General features: G+C 48.1%; 1 protein-coding gene across 3 annotated transcripts in view; it reads right to left on the bottom strand.

The window, feature by feature from the left end:
* ddhd2 (DDHD domain containing 2) overlaps nt 1-11,615 on the bottom strand; it is a 33,628-nt gene extending 22,013 nt beyond the window's left edge. The window contains exons 1-4 of one of the 3 annotated variants that reach the window (XM_033013638.1): nt 11,057-11,615; nt 5,429-5,753; nt 4,463-4,673; nt 2,711-2,901 (exon numbers count right to left, since the gene is read on the bottom strand). In XM_033013638.1, coding sequence (XP_032869529.1) covers nt 2,711-2,901; nt 4,463-4,673; nt 5,429-5,725 — 699 coding nt within the window. In that variant the 5' untranslated portion in view covers nt 5,726-5,753; nt 11,057-11,615. The remainder of the gene's footprint in view (nt 1-2,710; nt 2,902-4,462; nt 4,674-5,428; nt 5,754-11,056) is intronic. The other 2 variants (XM_033013637.1, XM_033013639.1) reach the window with 2 other exon arrangements.
* Nucleotides 11,616-18,918: the final 7,303 nt, after the last annotated feature.

The following is an 18,918-nucleotide window of genomic DNA, read 5'->3' as shown; positions in this document are numbered from 1 at the left end:
TCCATCACCAATTTATTCCTGAACAGAGGGTCATTTCATTTCATTTTATTTTCCATTTCATTTTCTTACTCTTGAATTGAATTGAATTGAATCCCTTTATTGTCATTCAGACCTTACGATCTGAACCAAATTTCGTGCCTGCAGTCATACATACATCATACAATAATAAACAACACTAAACACAAATTAACATCCACCACAGTGTATCTTCCAAGCACCTCCTCACTGTGGTGGAGGCAAAAATCTTAGGGCTGCAATCTCTTCCCTCCTCTTCTCCATCTATGCTGAGGCGATTCCCCACCGGGCGATGGCACAAACAGTCCCGCGGCTCACCGAACCCCGCAAACGGGCCGGCTCAAACACCGCGGACCGGGGTGGTCGAAGCTGCCGCACTCCAGTCCAGCGGTCGCAGCCGCTGGCCCGCGGCTGAACCCCGGACTCAGGTCACCGCCGCCAGAACGCCGTCCCAGCCACCGGAGCACCGTTCCAGCCCTGAGCCGGATCGCCCTCACGTGAGTGCCATTCCACCTCGGGCTGGGCCACTCCGACGGGAGCACCACAGCCCCTCAAGGGAGAGTCTCAGCCCCTCGCCAGACCGCCCTCACGGGAGCATCACAGCCCCTCACGGGAGCGCCGTTCCAGCCCCGAGCCAGGCCGCCCTCATGGGAGCGAGCCCAGGGTGAGTCCTGACTGGCTCTGCCTCCGGAGTCTCGAGGTCGCCAGCTCCGCCATTAGGCCTCAGCACAGACGGAGGCAGAGAAGGGGGATACGACAAAAAAGTCTCATTCCCCCAAAGGGAGAGACAGCAAGCCCCGTTCCAACCCCCCACATAAACACAACCTAAAAACCAAAAACTTAACTAGACAAAACGAAAAAAAACAACATAAAAAAGTAAAGACAAACGGACTGTAGGCGAGCTGCAGCCGTTCACCAGCGCCGCCACTTCCGGTCCCTTCATACTCCTGCTGCCCAGAGTAGGGGAATCGAGGACCAGAGGACATAGGTTCAAGGTGAAGGGGAAAAGATTTAAAAGGAATCTGAGGGGTAACATTTTTACACAAAGGATGGTGGGTGTATGGAACAAGCTGTCGGAGGAGGTAGTTGAAGCTGGGACTATCCCAGCATTTAAGAAACAGTTAGCAGGTACATTGATAGGATAAGTTTGGAGGGATATGGACCAAGCGCAGGCAAGTGGGACAAGTGTAGCTGGATCATTTTGGCCAGTGTGGGCAGGTTGGGCCCGTTTCCACACTATATCACTATGACTCTATTTAGGTTATAAATGCTGCTTGCAGGTTTGGAGTTTGTTAGAAAGGGACACAAAGTGTTGGAGTAACTCAGCAGGTCAGGCAGCAGCTACCTATCTGCTAGATACCCACAGTATCTACCTACATCTACCTCATCGGAGACCCTCTATCTTGGATCAGACTTTACTGAGCTACATCCTGCACAAATGTCATTCACGTTATCATGTATCTGCGCACTGTGGATGACTCGGTTGTAATCATGTATCGTCTTTCCGCTGACTGGTTAGCACGCAACAAAAGCTCTTCTCTGTACCTCGGTACACGTGACAATTAACTAAAGTCATCTCTGGGGAACGTGGATAGGTGAGGTTTCGGACTAGGGCAGGGAAGTCAATTTCTTACCCTGAATGACACTGGTGAACCAGTGTTCAAGAAGGAACTGCAGACGCTGGAAAATCGAAGGTACACAAAAATGCTGGAGAAACTCAGCGGGTGCAGCAGCATCTATGGAGCGAAGGAAATAGGCAACGTTTCGGGCCGAAACCCTTCTTCAGTCTGAAATTGTCTATTCAGTTGCCTATTTCCTTCGCTCCATAGATGCTGCTGCACCCGCTGAGTTTCTCCAGCATTTTTGTGTGCCTTGGGCTTTCCTTGTGTTTTTCCTGGTGATGTGGCACCAATGTGGATAGGAAAGGTTTAGCAGGATATTAGCCAAACGCGGGCAGGTGGGAAGGAACAGCATCTTGGTCAGCATGGGGAAGTTGGGCCGAAGGGTTTATTTCCGTGCCATATGACTCTCATACTGATATTAAAGTTCCAGATTTATTCATGGGATCAGCTAAGTTTGAGTATCCTAGTTGTCATGGTGGGATGCACGCTAGAATTTCATCGTTCAGTTGTTGCTACACATGGAGATCAAACACTCTTGAAATCCATATTTCAAGGCCAGGATAAGAGTTGAGCTGAAGGGCCCGTGTCCACGCTGTCCGACTCTATAACATGCCAGAGGAGTGTCTGTGAGGTGTTCTCGCCAGTGCAAGGAGCTGCGGGAGAGAGGTGAAGGCAGGACTAGAATGGGGGCAGACAGCCAGTGACACAGGGCTCCAACACTGGCTGGGCAAGATTTAGTTTAGAGATACAGTGCAGAAACAGGCTGAGTCCACACCAGCCAGCCATCCCCGCACATTAACACTTTCCTGCTCATTAACACTATGGACAATTTACACTTATACCAAGCCAATTTACCTATAGACCTGTACGTCTTTGGAGTGTGGGAGGAATCCGAAAATCCCTGAGAAAACGCACGCATTCATGGGGAGAACGTACAAACTCCGTACAGGCGGCACCCGTGGTCGGGATCGAACCCGGGTCTCCAGCGCTTCCACGAGCTGCAAGGCAGCAACTCTACCGCTGCGCCACCGTGGAGATGGGAGGCGAGATGGGACAGATGTTGGCTAGTGTACCTCGATCTGCTGGCCGCACTCCTCAGTGTAGGGGTTAAACCTGCTGTCCTTGTCGCTCTTATAGAACCAGGTGCAGCGGCGGACTTCGCTGGGGGCCTCCTGCCAGTACACGGCGTGCCGCGAGCGCCGAACCAGTGACACGTCGTAACGCCCGCCATCCGTCGCCACCACCACCTCCTCCAACTCCGACGCTGTGGGGAAAAAAAGGAAAGATCTTCCTTAGAAGAACCATACCCCGTTTATTTTTTATGTCCTTTCCATCCTGATCCATTTAATTTAGTTTAGTTTAGAGATACAGCAGGGAAAAATGCCCTTCGACCCATCGAGTCCACCCCGCACACTAGTTCTATCCCACAGTGTGCCAGCTCTCAAAGGCGGAATCATACAGCATGGAAACAGGCCCTTCGACCCACCGAGACTATGCTGCCCATTAACTACCCGTTTAAAACTAATCCTACACTTCCGACATTCCCACTTGCTGCTTCTAGATACCATCAGGAGAAACCAGGAAACAGATGCTGGTTTACAATAACAGACTATTAGCCCTGTCCCACGGTACGAGTTCATTCCAAGAGCCCTCCCGAGTTTGCCCTGATTTGAACTCGGAGATTTACGGTAATGGCCACTCGTCGGTACTCGGGGCTCTCGTGGATATTTTTCAACACGAGTCTTCCCGAGTACCTGCCGTTAGCGTTACGAGCCACTAAGAGACGTCCCCGAGCTCCGACGTACCTGCTACGTTCATTCTCCGTGCTTACCACGAGTTTGATTTTTTTTTTAATCTCGGGAGAGCTCTTGGAATGAACTCGTACCATGGGACAGGGTTTTTAACAGTGCTGAAGTAACTCATCGGATCAGGCAGCAACATCTCTGGTGAACATGGAGAAGTGATGTTTCAGACCCAAAAGGTCTTGTGTCCCGGTCTTCCAGAGACACTGCCTGACCCGCTGAGTTGCTCCAGCACTTTCCTGGATTGTACCACTTGCCTACATGAGGGGCAGTTTACAGCGGCCAACTAATCCCGCAAGTCTGTGGGATGGGGAAGGAGAACCAGTGCAATGCCGGAAACCCACACGGTTACAGGGAAGAACGTGCAAACTCCACATGTTCAGCGCTGGAGATCAGGATCGAAGCCGGGTCCCTGGCACTACCAGGTGCGCCACTGGGCCGCTGGGTGGAGTGGGGATGATGCAGACTTCTATGGTTCCACCTAGTGTTGAAGGGCACTGGGTTCCTGAGCCAGGGATTGTGGATAAAGGGTGATGCCGCGGTAGAGGTTGCCCCTGTCCCACTTAGGAAACCTGAACGGAAACCTCTGGAGACTTTGCGCCCCACCCAAGGTTTACGTGCAGTTCCCGGAGGTTGCAGGTGGTTGCCGGAGGTTGCAGGTAGTGGAAGCAGGTCGGGAGACTGACAAAAACCTCCGGGAACCGCACGGAAACCTTGGGTGGGGCGCAAAGTCTCCAGAGGTTTACGTTCAGGTTTCCTAAGTGGGACAGGGACATTATGGTTCGATCCTGACTACGGGTGCTGTCTGTATCGAGTTTGGACGTTCTCCCTGTGACCACGTGGGTTTTCTCCGGGTGCTCCGGTTTCCGCCCACACTCCAAAGATTGGCCGAGATAAAATTGTAAATTGCTCCTAGCGCTTGGGATAGTGCTAGTGTACGGGGATCGCTGGTCAATATGGACTCGGTGGGCCGAAGGACATGTTTCCATCCTGTACATCTCAAGTCCAAAGCCAGGTACCTACCAGAACAATGCTTCTCCTCTAGCACGAGAGAGTCCAGTTTACTGAAGGGAGTCCATAGAGGCTTGGAGTCTTCCATCTTGCAGTAGAACCAGTGAGATAGCACTGGCTCATAGGGGCTGAGGCCAGGACCCACGTAGGCTCCCTCTCCCCGACTGGATGCTGTCATGTCCTCGGGCTGCCCCTCCCATCGGTCCAGTGATCCCGGGACTTCCTGAAAGATTACAGCAAAGCAAAAGGGTCATTCCAGCAGAGTCCGGAGACAGTCGCACACGCTCACATACAGTAGCTCAGTGGTAGAGTTGCTGCCTCGCAGCGGCAGAGTTCTGGGTTCGATCCTGACCATGGGTGTTGTATGTACGGAGTTTCACACGCCTTGAAACTCCAGATGTAGCCTGACCTGCTGAGTTCCTTCAGTAGGGTCCCAACCTGTAAACTCATCCATCCATCCATGCTCTCCAGAGATGTAGCTTGACCTGCTGAGTTACCCCAGCACTCTGTAAATCAGCATCAGGGCTTGGACACGCTAGAGGCAGGAAACATGTTCCTGATGTTGGGGGAGTCCAGAACCAGGGGCCACAGTTTAAGAATAAGGTGTAAGCCATTTAGAACGGCTTATTTAGAGATTGGTGAGTCTGTGGAATTCTCTGCCTCAGAGGGCAGTGGAGGCCAGTTCTATGGATGCTTTCAAGAGAGAGCTAGATAGGGCTCTTAAAAATAGCGGAGTCAGGGGATATGGGGAGAAGGCAGGAACGGGGTACTGATTGGGGATGATCAGCCATGATCACATTGAATGGCGGTGCTGGCTCGAAGGACCGAATGGCCTGCTCCTGCACATGTTGTCTATTGTCTATCTGCAGTTCCTTGTGTCTACAGTTTATTTGGGAGGATGGGTTTCCATGTAAAACCCTTCGCCCCATTGAAGGAGATATCCTAGCTGGTTCACCGTCGGGACAAGACATCACTCACCTGGCGGGAGGGAGCAGCGTTGGGATTGCCGCTCGGTGCGTCGGGGTGAAGTTTGCCCGTGCCGCGTGTCCGCTGCTCGGCCTCACCCCACGGCACGGAGAGGCTGGTGGTGTCGGGCGGTGGTCTCACCTCCCCCCCCACGGGCTCCGGGCAGCCGAGCGGCGAGGACACCGGAGACGGCACCAGGCCATCCGTCGTCAGCAGCGACCAACCTGCCGGCACTTCACCATCCACAGCTCCGGCCTGATGCTGCTGCCCAAACTCCGTGGGAGGGACCCGGGAGGGCGGGCAGGCCATCTCTCCAAACGGGGCAAGCTACACGGCCCTGGAGAAACACACACACACACACGGAGTTTAGTGGCAGCTCAAACATCACTTGAAAGATACAGCAAGGATTCAGGCACACCGAGTCCATCGATCACCCGTTATTTCATATTCCCATGGGCCACACGGTGGTGCAGCTGTAGAGTCGTCACCTTACAGTGCCAGAGACCTGGGTTCGATCCCGACTACAGGTGCGTCTCTGTTCAAGATTTGTACGTTCTCCCCGCGACCAGCGTGGGTTTCCTCCCACACTCCAAAGACGTACGGTACAGGTTTGCAGGCTAATTCGTTTGGTGGAATTGTAAATTGTCCCTAATGTGAGTAGGATAGGGCTAGGATACTGGGATTGCTGGTTGGCCTGGATCCGATGGGCCGAAGGGCCTGTTACCACGCTATATCTCTAAGCAAAAGCAAGCTAAATTATTATCCACTCCTACACACTTGGGGAAATGTAGAGGCAAATTACCCTACAAACTCACATGTCTTCATAGGTCTTGAAATGTTGACATTTATTATTCATAGCCCTGTCCCACCTGTACGAGTTCATTTAAGAGTTCTCCCGAGTTTGCCCTTAAATCGAACTCGGAGATTTACCGTAATGGCCGCTCGTCGGTACTCGGGGCTCTCGTGGACATTTTTCAACATGTTGAAAAATCTTCACGAGTCTTCCCGAGCTTACCGCGTTTCCAGAGTACCTGCCGTTAGCGTTACGAGCCGCTAAGAGACATCCCCGAGCTCCGACGTACCCGCTACGTACATTCTACGTGCTTACCACGAGTTTGAATATTTTTTTTTTAACTCGGGAGAGCTCTTGGAATGTACTCGTACAGTGGGACAGGGCTTTTAGTTTAGGGTAAAGATACAGTGTGGAACCAGGTCCTTCAGCCCACTGAGTCCACACAGACCAGCGATCCCAGTGAGCTAGTTCTAGCCTACTCACTAGAGACAACGCACTGGGGCCATTAGCCTACAAACCCATGCGTCTTTGGGTTGGGGGAGGAACGGTAGAGTCTGCACGGAGTTTGCACGTTCTCCCTGTGACCGCATGGGTTTCCTCTGGGTGCTCTGGCTCCCTCCCACATTCCAAAGGCACGTGGGTTTATAGTTGGCTTCTGTACGTCACCCCTAGTGTGGAAGATAGTACTCGTGCATGGGTGATATCTGGTTGGTGGAGACTCAGTGGGCCAAAGGGCCTGTTTCCACGTCGAATCTCCGAACTAAATTCTTACACCTTAACTAAGAACCGTTCAGGAGGCCTCAGCACGAACATCGAACATGGTTTCCCAGAGCAGTACCAACAAGGTCAGAGGTTTATGGATCAAAACATTGGCCCATCTACACTCCCAGGTGAATCAACTCAAATCCTGGCCAATATTTATTTCCCCACTCAATAGCAAATAAACCATCAGCTCACTGCTGTTTGTGGGGCTTCCTGTGTGTATTTTAGCAGCCGTTATTTGCACAACCCCTACATTTCAGATGCATTGCACTGGCTGCAAATGGCTCGATCTCAAAGATAGACAATAGACAATAGGTGCAGGAGTAGGCCATTCGGCTGATCATCCCCAATCAGTACCTCGTTCCTGCCTTCTCCCCATATACCCTGACTCCGCTACTTTTTTTTAATTTTTTATTTTTATAAGAGCCCTATCTAGCTCTCTCTTGAAAGCATCCAGAGAACCTGCCTCCACCATCCTCTGAGGCTGAGTATTACACAGACTCACAAATCTCTGTGAGAAAAAGTGTTTCCTCGTCTCGGTTCTAAATGGCTTACTCCTTATTGTTAAACTGTGGCCCCTGGTTCTGGACTCCCCCCAACATCGGGAACAGATGTTATACAAATCCAAAACAAACAAAAGACACAAAGTGTTGGAGTAACTCAGGCAGCATCTCCGGAGAGCATGCAAAGATGTCACATCCGAGTCTGATGATGGGTGCGGACTCTAAACGTTGCCTCTCCATGTTCTTCAGGGATGCTGCCTGACCCTGTTATCACCATGCTGTCTGTGGGAGTTTGCTGTGCATGAATTGGCTACTTGTAAAAGTCTACACTGAAGAAAGGGCAGCCTTGGTACTCGAGTTACGGGAGGACAAAATAAATAGAGCACGATTTATCAGGCAGCTCTGTGAATCCAGAACATTTTGTTTGTCTGCACAGCTGAATACAATGTCACACAATACTTCTTTCAACAAGGGCTCATTTTCACAACGGCATTCGCTGCACGCCACCAGACTGCTATTGTACTCCAAATGTTCAGTGCAATCAGTTTTCTGCCCCCCAGACCTCCTTGACTTTCTCAGCACTCGCAAGGGAACAAACCCAAACCAACATCATATTCCACTTGGGCAGCTTACAACCCAGCGCTATGAATCTTGATTTCTCCAATTTCAAGTAACCCTTGCTTTCCCCTTCTCTCTCTCTCCGTCCCTCCCCCATCTAAGTGGTCATTCTAGCTTCACTGTCCCCTGTTGAGTTTCACTCGCTGTATAACTCGTTATCACCCCATAGCCAACAATGGACCATTGTGGGCTCCAACCTCCCTTGATCATTGTTGCTTTTGGCGATATCTTTCATTCATTAGTTCTATATCACTCGATATCACCATCTATATCTCTCTGACTCCCAGTCTGAAGAAGGGTCTCGACCCGAAACGTCACCTATTCCTTTTCTCCAGAGATGCTGCCTGTCCCGCCGAGTTACTCCAGCGTTTTGCGTCTGTCTTCAATTGAAACTATCTGTGCATGACAGAGGGTGGAGTTGGGCTTAAGAGCTTCCTGTAGACACCAGTGTGGGCAAACAATTTTTACTTCAAATCCTAACTTCTGCTTTTTGTTGTCTTGGGAGGTTTTTAATATGTTGGGTTGGTGAAGGTTAGTGGATGAATCTGAATAAAAGTAATTTTTGGTATTAAAAGGAGAAAATGTTGTAATACTCGGTGAAGAGAAAGACAGAGTTGACATCTTGGGTTGGTAACTCGTTAGCAGAAGCGGAATTTGCAATTCAGGCACCTTTTAAGTTGTGGGAAAGGAGAGGTGGCGGTGATGTTTGTGGGGGCTTCCTGTGTGTATTTTAGTAGCTATTATTTCCACAACCCCTACATTTCAGATGCATTGCACTGGCTGCAAATAGATCGAACTAAAAGATGTTATACAAATCCAAAACAAACAAAAAAGACACAAAACTCAGGCATCTTTTTTGTCAATGCAGAGGTGGTCAAGAATTGCCTGAAAGTGTATTGTTGAGGGTTACTGGCCATTGGCCTGGACAAGTGTTCAGGGCTGTTCAGCTCTTCGTACAACGGGCTTGAACAGAATCACCCGTACAATAGTTCTCTGTTATCCCAGTTTTGTGCATCCAACACACTAGGTCAAATTCACAGAAGCCAATTAACCTGCAAACCCGCACTTATTTGGAGTGTGGGAGGAAACAGGAGTCACAGTTTACAAAAAAGGAATGCCATTTAGGACTGAGATGAGGTAAAACTTTTTCACCCAGAGAGTTGGGAATCTGTGTTGTGAATCACAGAAGGCAGTGGAGGCCAATTCACTGGATGTTTTCAAGAGAGAGTTAGATTTAGCTCTTCGGACTAACGGAGTCAAGGGATATGGGGAGAAAGCAGGAACGGAGTACTGATTTTGGATGGTCATATTGAATGGCGGTGCTGACTAAAAGGACCGAATGACCAACTCCTGCACCTATTTTTTATGTTTCTATGAAATCAGATCACCCGGAGAAAACCCACACGGTCACAGGGAGAACATGCAAACACCACACAATGCCTGTGCCGAATAGGATGCCAAACCTAACTCTTATCAGCCCGTACATAATACATAGTCCTCCCTTATTTTCCATTCTCCGTATATCCATATCCTCATCTTAAATGTCACTATCATATCAGTCTCAACCACCACCCCTTGCAGTGCTTTCCAGTCACTCACCACTGTATTAAAAAAAACTTCCCCTCATATCTCCTTTAAACGTTACTCTTCCTTGGAGCACTGGAGGATGAGGGGTGATCTGAAAGAGGTGCATACGATTATGAGGGGAATAGACTGGGGAGATGCACAGTCTTGTACCCAAAGTAGGAGGATCGAGAACCAGACGACATGGGTTTAAGATGAGAGGGGAAATATTTAATAGGAACCTGAGGGGCAACCTTTTCACACAGAGGGTGGCGGGTGTATGGAACGAGCTGCCGGAGGAAGTAGTTGAGGAAGGTACTATAACAATGTTTATAATGCATTTGGACAGGTAAATGAAGCTCTCCCTCTAGCTCCTCCTTTTCCTTTCTCCCCCCCCACCCCCACCCTGCATCAGTCTGAAGAAGGGTTTCGGCCCGAAACGTTGCCTATTTCCTTCATTCCATAGATGCTGCTGCACCCGCTGAGTTTCTCCAGCACTTTTGTCTACCTTCGATTTTCCAGCATCTGCAGTTCCTTCTTGGACAGGTAAATGGATAGGAAAGGTTTAGAATGATATGGGGCAAAAGCAGGCAGGTGGGACTAGTGTTGATGGGGCATCTTGGTTGGCATAGGCCAGTTGGGCCGAAGGGCCTGTTTCCACGCTGTGTCACTCGACTGGACATGCACTGGCAGGGATAATGATCATGTGCTGGAAGGGTTGGGTAACTCACCACGTAACGGGTCAAAGGGCATTCGGTGTTGCAAACTCCCTACCATTCCACATGCACATTAGCTGATACCAAGAGAGTGTTCAGCGAAATAGTACGATGACGCAGTCTTACATATAAGTGAGATGACATATAGCTGTGAAAATACCGACTTTAGGATGACCTCAGACACTTTTCAATCAATAAAAGACTTTGAACTAACTCATCTCACTTATAACTTTGGAAATCCAGTAACTACTTTGAACCCAATGAACTTCGGCACGAACTGTAACGAGGAAACGATTACGACATGGATGTTTCGTTGATGATAGGCACAAAATGCTGGAGTAACTCAGCGGGACAGGCAGCATCTCCGGAAAGAAGGAATGGGTGACGTTTCAGGTCGAGGCCCTTCTTCAGACTGAGAGTCGGGGGACTGAGACACAGAGATGAGCAAGGGTCGTCGATGTCGAATGCGGCGATCAAGAACAAAGTCGCCGACCCTCTCCCCCAGAGGATCAATAACACTGAATCCAATGCAATTGTGAATACAAAAAACTGGGCCTCTGTTTACCGACTACATCAGCGCTTTAAACAGCGCAGGACGCCCTGCGCACTGGGGTATCCGCCGGGGAGTGGGTTCCTTCATGTCTCCACCAGCGCATCTGAAAAGCCCTGTAACGTGATCACTCACATGAAACGGCAGCCAGAGAATGATTGAGGGCCGGTCCCGGTTGCAGTAACTGTGACCATTAATGAGTCTGTTCCCCCCCCCCCCCGGTTGCGACGCGGTTCAAAATGTTACTTCCGAAATGGAACGTGGCGACAGTTTAAATTGATACAAATCCCCAGGTCAGCGTTCCAAAGCCGGGCGCGCGCACTGAAATTAACCTGCCTGCAATCTGCAGATGAGGCCTGCAACCCTCATCGACCACACACACACACACCAGGCGATTTCATGCGTCTCTCCTTCTCCTCCTCCTCGCCACTCAGTTTCCACCGTTTCTCGTTGCTTTTGTTTCCCCCTTTGCTTTACGATTCTCCGCCACTGCCAGCATTCCTTCCCAACCTCCCAAAGACCAATACAACGTCAACAAGGCGGCGGCGGCGGCGTCGTCGTCAGCTGGTGGAACGAGAATTGCCCAACGCAGCCCTTTGTGTTATCTGTCTAATCCGGAACATTGCACTCGCTGCGAATATTTCCCACTTGGTTTGTGGTGTTAAAGGCTGTAAACCGGGAGTGGCACTTTTGGTCCTAGTCTGCCCCCTACCGAGTTTTTCTGAATTAGGGAATGGGAGGAGAAACGCGGATTTTGCCTGCTCGTTCTCAACGGCGACTCTTGTGAAAGGGTTTGTTGGCACGGTGGGGAAAATAATGCCAGTGCAGTGACGACAGCCTTCAAAAGTTATGGATTTAAACCTCACTGTTGAGATCCCCCCCCCCCCCCCCCCCAAATCTAGAAAATGCTATTCATTGATTTCAGTTCAGCTTTCAACACCATAGTGCCCACTAGACTTGCCGAGAAGCTGCTGGAACTGGGACTGAACACTCCCCTGGGTCCTGGCCCCAGGTGGTCAAGATGGGGAGACATACATCCAACCCCCTCACCCTTAACGCAGGATCCCCCCCCACCACCCCCAGGGTTGCCTCCGCAGTCCCCTACTGTACTCCCTGTACACACATGACTGTGTGGCCAGTTTCAGCTACAACTCCATCATCAAGTTTGCTGATGGCAGTGTGGTGGTGGGCCTGATCTCCAATAGTGATGAGAAGGCACCGGGAGGAGGTGGCTGATCTGGCACTCTGGTGTCAGGACAACAGACTCCTCTTGAATATCACTAAAACTAAGGAGCTGGTTGTGAACTTTAGAAAGGCACACAACTCGGCCGCGGGCCAGTGGACGACATCATCGGGAGCTCGCAGGTCACAGGTGGTGACCTGTTTTTCCGGAGCTCCCGCAACTACAGCTGCGTCCGCTGGACTGGAGGGCGGCAGCTTCGGCAGCTTCGACCGCCCCGGGCCGCGGAGTTTGAACCGGCCTGTTTGCGGAGCTCGGATTCAGCTGCGGAACTTGCACACCATCACCCGGCGGGGTCACAACATCGGAGGCTTGGATTGCCTCAATGCAGAGGGAGAGCAAGGAGGGAAGAGACAATGACTTTGGGACTTTAAACTGTGTTGAGTGTTTGTTATTTATTCTATGTTATGACTGCAGGCTAAACCATTTTGTTGCACTGAAAAGTGCAATGACAATAAATTGAATCCAATCCAATCCAAAAACCGAGGACGTACACACCCCTGGGGATAAATGGGGATACTGTGGATAGGGTGAGCAGCTTTTAATACCTGGGAGTCCATATCACGGAGGATCTGACATGGACAACACACACTGCCGCACTGGTCAGAAAGGCAAGGCAGCGCCTTTACCACTTCAGGCAGCTGAGGAAATTCAGAGTCTCTCTGAGGATCCTTCAGTCCTACTCTGGGGCTGTGGAAAGCACCCTGTCCGGTAACATCTCGATCTGGTTTGGGAACAGTTCTGCCCAGGACAGGAAGGCTCTGCAGAGAGTAGTGCGTTCGGCCGAACGCACTATGGGAACTACACTCACCGCTCTGCAGGAACTATAGGAGGTGCAGATCCAGAGCCAGCAAGTTCATGAAGGACTCCTACCACCCTAGCAACGGACTGTTGCAGCTGCTATGGTCAGGCAAGCGCCTCCGCTGTCACGCTGCAAAAACAGAGAGGATGAGACAGAGTTTCTTCCCACAGGCCGTCAGGAATGTAAACTCTGATCTCACCAGGGACTAATTTACTGGTCTGAAGAAGGGTTTCGGCCCGAAACGTCGCCTATTTCCTTCGCTCCATAGATGCTGCTGCACCCGCTGAGTTTCCCCAGCAATTTTGTGTACCTAGGGACTAATTTACTGTTGTGTCTTTAAAAAAAATGTAAATACTGGTTCTGTTGTTCCTTTGTTCTGTTGTTCTGTTGTTTTGCACAATCCCGCAGGCATTGCCACTTTCATTTCACTGCACATTTTGTATATGTATGTGACAAATAAAGTTGACTTGACAATGGTGCACTGTGTGTATGTATGTGTATGTATATATGTGTCTGTATATATACACACACACACACACACACATATATGTATATATATAAACATCTACATACACACACACATATATATACGTATATATATACACACACACACACACGTATATATATATATATATATATATAAATACACAAATAAATACATATATACACACATATATATATATATACATATATATACACACATATATATATACACATATTTTTATATATATGTATGCACATATTTATATGAAGAACGGTCTCGACCCGAAACGTCGCCCATTCTTTCTCTCCAGAGATGCAGCCTGTCCCGTTGAGTTACTCCAGCATTCTATGTCTACCGATGATATACTAGACTAAGTGGGACCCATTGGGTCCCAGCATCACACGGGGGAGCTAGTCCCCCAATGCAATATTCCACCTCTCCACCAATTCCAATATTGATGGCCAGTGGGGGGGGGGGGGGGGGGGGGGGGGGGGGGGGGGGGGGGGGGGTGGGGAAGAAGAGGGGGGAAGAGGGTGCTTTCTGGAGCGCTAGTATGGGTGTTGTGGGCTGAAGGGACTGGTTTCCAGAGGGCTAGTATGGACATTGTGGGCCGCACTGGTCAGAAAGGCAAGGCAGCGCCTTTACCACTTCAGGCAGCTGAGGAAATTCAGGAGGTGCAGATCCAGAGCCAGCAAGATCATGAAGGACTCCTACCACCGCAGCAACGGACTGTTGCAGCTGCTATGGTCAGGCAAGCGCCTCCGCTGTCGCGCTGCGAAAACAGAGAGGATGAGACAGAGTTTCTTCCCACAGGCCGTCAGGACTGTAAACTCTGATCTCACCAGGGACTAATTTACTGTTGTGTCTTTAAAAAAAATGTAAATACTGGTTCTGTTGTTCCTTTGTTCTGTTGTTTTGCACAATCCCGCAGGCATTGCCACTTTCATTTCACTGCACATTTTGTATATGTATGTGACAAATAAAGTTGACTTGACAATGGTGCACTGTGTGTATGTATGTGTATGTATATGTATATATACACACACACACACACATATATGTATATATATAAACATATACATACACACACATATATATACGTATATATATACACACACACGTATATATATATATATATATATATATATATATATATATATATATATATATAAATACACAAATAAATACATATATACACACACATATATATATATACATACACACATATATATATACACATATTTTTATATATATGTATGCACATATTTATATGAAGAACGGTCTCAATCCGAAACGTCGCCCATTCTTTCTCTCCAGACATGCAGCCTGTCCCGTTGAGTTACTCCAGCATTCTATGTCTACCGATGATATATATATATATATATATATATATACTAGACTAAGTGGGACCCATTGGGTCCCAGCATCACACGGGGGAGCTAGTCCCCCAATGCAATATTCCACCTCTCCACCAATTCCAATATTGATGGCCAGTGGGGGGGGGGGGGGGGGAAAGGAAGAGGGTGCTTTCTGGAGCGCTAGTATGGGTGTTGTGGGCTGAAGGGACTGGTCTCCAGCATTCTATGGCACTCACGGCTATTCCTTGAAATTCCATTTCAAGCAGGGTGCAAGGCCACCAAATTCAAGTGCAGTTTCATACCATTTCAAGCAGGGTGCAAGGCCATTAAAGACTGCGGGTTGTGACCTCCACCTCCTCCATCTTGCAGAGACTGAGCCACGCCCAAACTTCTGGGTTTTATAGTCCCTCCCACCAGAAGGGGCATGGCCTTCATGGCGTGATTGACAGGAGAGAGAATCTCAAAAAAAAATTAACACTAATAACGCTTTTATTTTTCATCAATGGGAAAAATCCTCGGGACCTGATGAGCGGAGGGGTACTCTGAGTAAGATGGCAAAAAACACAGCCGTACGTGGTAGCGTTTATTCTAAAATCAATATAATGTGCAAACAGGAAGTGGTCAAGATTAGACTTTTAATAATATAGAAGGCAAGGCAACTTTAATTAGGCAAGGCAACTTTAATTAGGCAAGGTAACTTTAATTAGGCAAGGCAGCTTTAGCATTTACAAACCAAAGGCAACACAGCTTTATCATTTCCAAACCAAAGGCAACACAGCCTTAGCATTTCCACACCAAAGGCAACACAGCTTTAGCATTTCCAAACCAAAGGCAACACAGCTTTAGCATTTCCAAACCAAAGGCAACACAGCTTTAGCATTTCCAAACCAAAGACAACACAGCTTTAGCATTTCCAAACCAAAGACAACACAGCGTTATCATTTCCAAACCAAAGACAACACAGCTTTAGCATTTCCAAACCAAAGGCAACACAGCCTTAGCATTTCCACACCAAAGGCAACACAGCTTTAGCATTTCCAAACCAAAGGCAGCACAGCTTTAGCATTTCCAAACTATATTTTCAAACCACATTAAGAGCACTGACAGGTCAGTAAAACCACTCACAGTTCAGTAGACATGTGTTCAGTGTTATTCACAGCTCAGACTGAGAGACGTGACCCTCTAACTCCCCATCTTGCAGAGACTGACTGAGGTACTCAACACTTCCGGTTTTATAGTCCCTCCGGAAGGGATGTGGCCTTCAGGAGAGAGAATCTCAAAAATTTTTAAACACTAATAACTCTTTTATTTTTCATCGATGGGAAAAATCATCTTGCCCTGCACAGCGGAGGGGGACTCTGAGTAAGATGGCCAAAAATCACAGCCGTAAGTGGCAGTGTTTTTTCTAAAATCAATATACAGAACAACAGGAAGTGGTCAAGATCAGACTTTTAGTAATTTTGATATATATATACAGTTCAGTATATATATATCTATATATATACACACACACATATACATATATATATATACACACATACACGCACGCACACGCTTATATAGAAAAAGTTCAGTATATATATATATATACTTTTTTCTCGTTTATTATATTGTTTACAGAACACTATCTTTCCATTTTCTGTTTTGCTGCAGCAAGTGCTAGGACAGATGACAATAATGTACTCTTGACTGATCGCCCCTCAGCCTCCTCTGCTCCAAGGAATAAAACCCAAACCTGCCTGATCTCTCATGGCCTTGTGCACACATGACCTCTTTCATGGTCAGAATATCGTCCTTATTTCCTGATGATTACCCTTTCCTCCCAGAGAGGTTGGTAGAGGGAAGAGGAGGGGAGAAATGAGAAAGCAATGAGTTAAAGTAACAAGGGAGGCGTGGTGGCGCAGAGGTAGAGCTACTGCTTACAGCGTGGGCTCGATCTTGACTATGGGTGCTGTCTGTGTGGAGTTTGCATGTTTGCACGTCCCCATGACCTGTGTGGATTTTCCACAAAATCGTCGGTTTCCTCCCACACTCCAAAGACGTACAGGCTAGTAGGTTAATTGGCTTGGTGTAAATGTAAATTGTCCCTAGTGTGTGTGGGATAGTGTTGGTGTCCGGGAGTTGCTGGTCTTTGCGGACTCAGTGGGCTGAAGATCTTGTTTCCGTGCTGTATCTCTAAACTAAACTAAGCAACAAGTACTTTTTTCCCCTGAATTACAAGTGAATCGCAAGTGAATTTCAGTGAATTGCAAGTGAATTTAAACGGTAGCTATTGGGCAGCTTGCAACGGAAACGTCCATAGAGTTAGATAGCAAGGAGTACACATGGCAGCTTCCCAAGGCTGCTACATGACCCGCTTGCTAACCTGAGTGGTGATAATCGAGGTCTAGTAATCAGTAATTCAATGTGAACTGAGAGACTCTTTCAGTGATGGTCCAGCGGCCTCGACTAGCAATCTCACAGAGAAACAGGAGCCTGCGACATGCCAAAAACCCACACAACATAATTCATTGCAACTGGTGAGCTGTGAACATTCATAGCCTCGGTAGACTTGAGTTGCTTTCAAGAGGATGTTTGTTTTCGTTTCAAAGAACCACATTTTTTAGAGTTGTACAACTTAATTTTAATTTGCTCTGCTCTTGCAGGGAGAAACTTGGCAAGAAGGAATGCATCTTATGACCAAGTTTTAGATCATTGAACATAGAACAGTACAGCACAAGAACAGGCCCTTTGGCCCACAATGGCTGTGCTGAACATGATGCCAAAACCATCGTGGATCGACCTACACATAAGCCATATCCTTAAAGTCATAGAGAGAGTCATAGATTCATGCAAAGTGGAAACGGGCCCTTCGACCCAACTTGCCCACACCGACCAACATATCCCATCTACACTAGTCCCACCTGCCTGCTCTGGCCCTTATCCCTCCAAATCTGTCTTATCCATGTACCTGTCTAAATGTTTCTTCAACATTGCAATAGTACCATCCTCAACTACCTCCTCCGGTAGCTCGTTCCACACCCACCACCTTTTGTGTGAAAAAAGTTATCTCTCAGGTTTCTATTAAACTTTTCCCTCCTCACCTTAAACCTATGTTCTCAGCTTCTCGATTCCCCTGCTCTGGGCAAGGGACTCTGTGCAACAACGCGATCTATTCCTCTCATCCTTCCATTCCCTGTATATCCATATACATAGAAATTAGGTGCAGGAGGAGGCCATTCGGCCCTTCGAGCCAGCACCGCCATTCATTGTGATCATGGCTGATCGACCCCTATATAGCTATCCCAAAGTCTTTTAAATGCTCTACCACTAACGTATCTGTTTCAACCACTGTCAAGTTCCAGGCACTACGCACCCTCTGTGTAAAAATATCTTGCCCCACACATATCTTTTACACTTTGCCCCTCTCACCTTAAAGCTAGTATTTGATATTTTCCATCCCGAGGAAAAAGATTTTGACTGTCTACCCTATCAATACTTCTCATAATTTTATACACATCTATCTCCCCGTAACCTCAAACGTTCCAGAGAAACCAATCCAAGTCTGGCCAAACTCTCCCTGGAGCTAATACCCACTTATCCGGGCTTCATTCTGGCAAACCACCCTCTGCACCCTTTCGCTAAACCTCCACATCCTTCTGGTAATGGGGCGGCCAGAACTGCACACAATGTGGCCTGACCAAAGTCCTCCAGAACTGCATCATGACTTGCGTTGGACACGTTGCACATCTTATAATCAGTGCAAGCTGATGCTTGCAAGGCCTTTGGGCACTTGTGCTCTGGGTGAATAATGGGATGTACAACTTCAGTATCCCGTGAATGAGTCAAATGCTGCACAAGTGTGGATTAATGAACCGAGGAAGTAAGATCAATCCTAATACAGAGGTCGGAGGATTTAAATTCAATTCAGTTCAGAAAGCCGTAAACGATTACTAAAAGAGTAAAGAGGGAGAAAACAGATTATGTTAGCAAGCTGGGAAAAAAATTAGAAATAGGCAGTTAGAGTTTATTATGGAAATATAAATAAGAAAATAAGAATTGAGAGAATTATTCATTCCCTGGGGGAAGTAGGAAAGTGCCAAAGATGTGGATCTCAGATGTAACTCAGCCGGC

The sequence above is a fragment of the Amblyraja radiata genome, chromosome 39 (genome assembly GCF_010909765.2).
Source record: "Amblyraja radiata isolate CabotCenter1 chromosome 39, sAmbRad1.1.pri, whole genome shotgun sequence".
In the NCBI taxonomy this organism is placed as follows: Eukaryota; Metazoa; Chordata; class Chondrichthyes; order Rajiformes; family Rajidae; genus Amblyraja; species Amblyraja radiata.
This window is presented reverse-complemented; position numbering and strand designations above follow the sequence as displayed.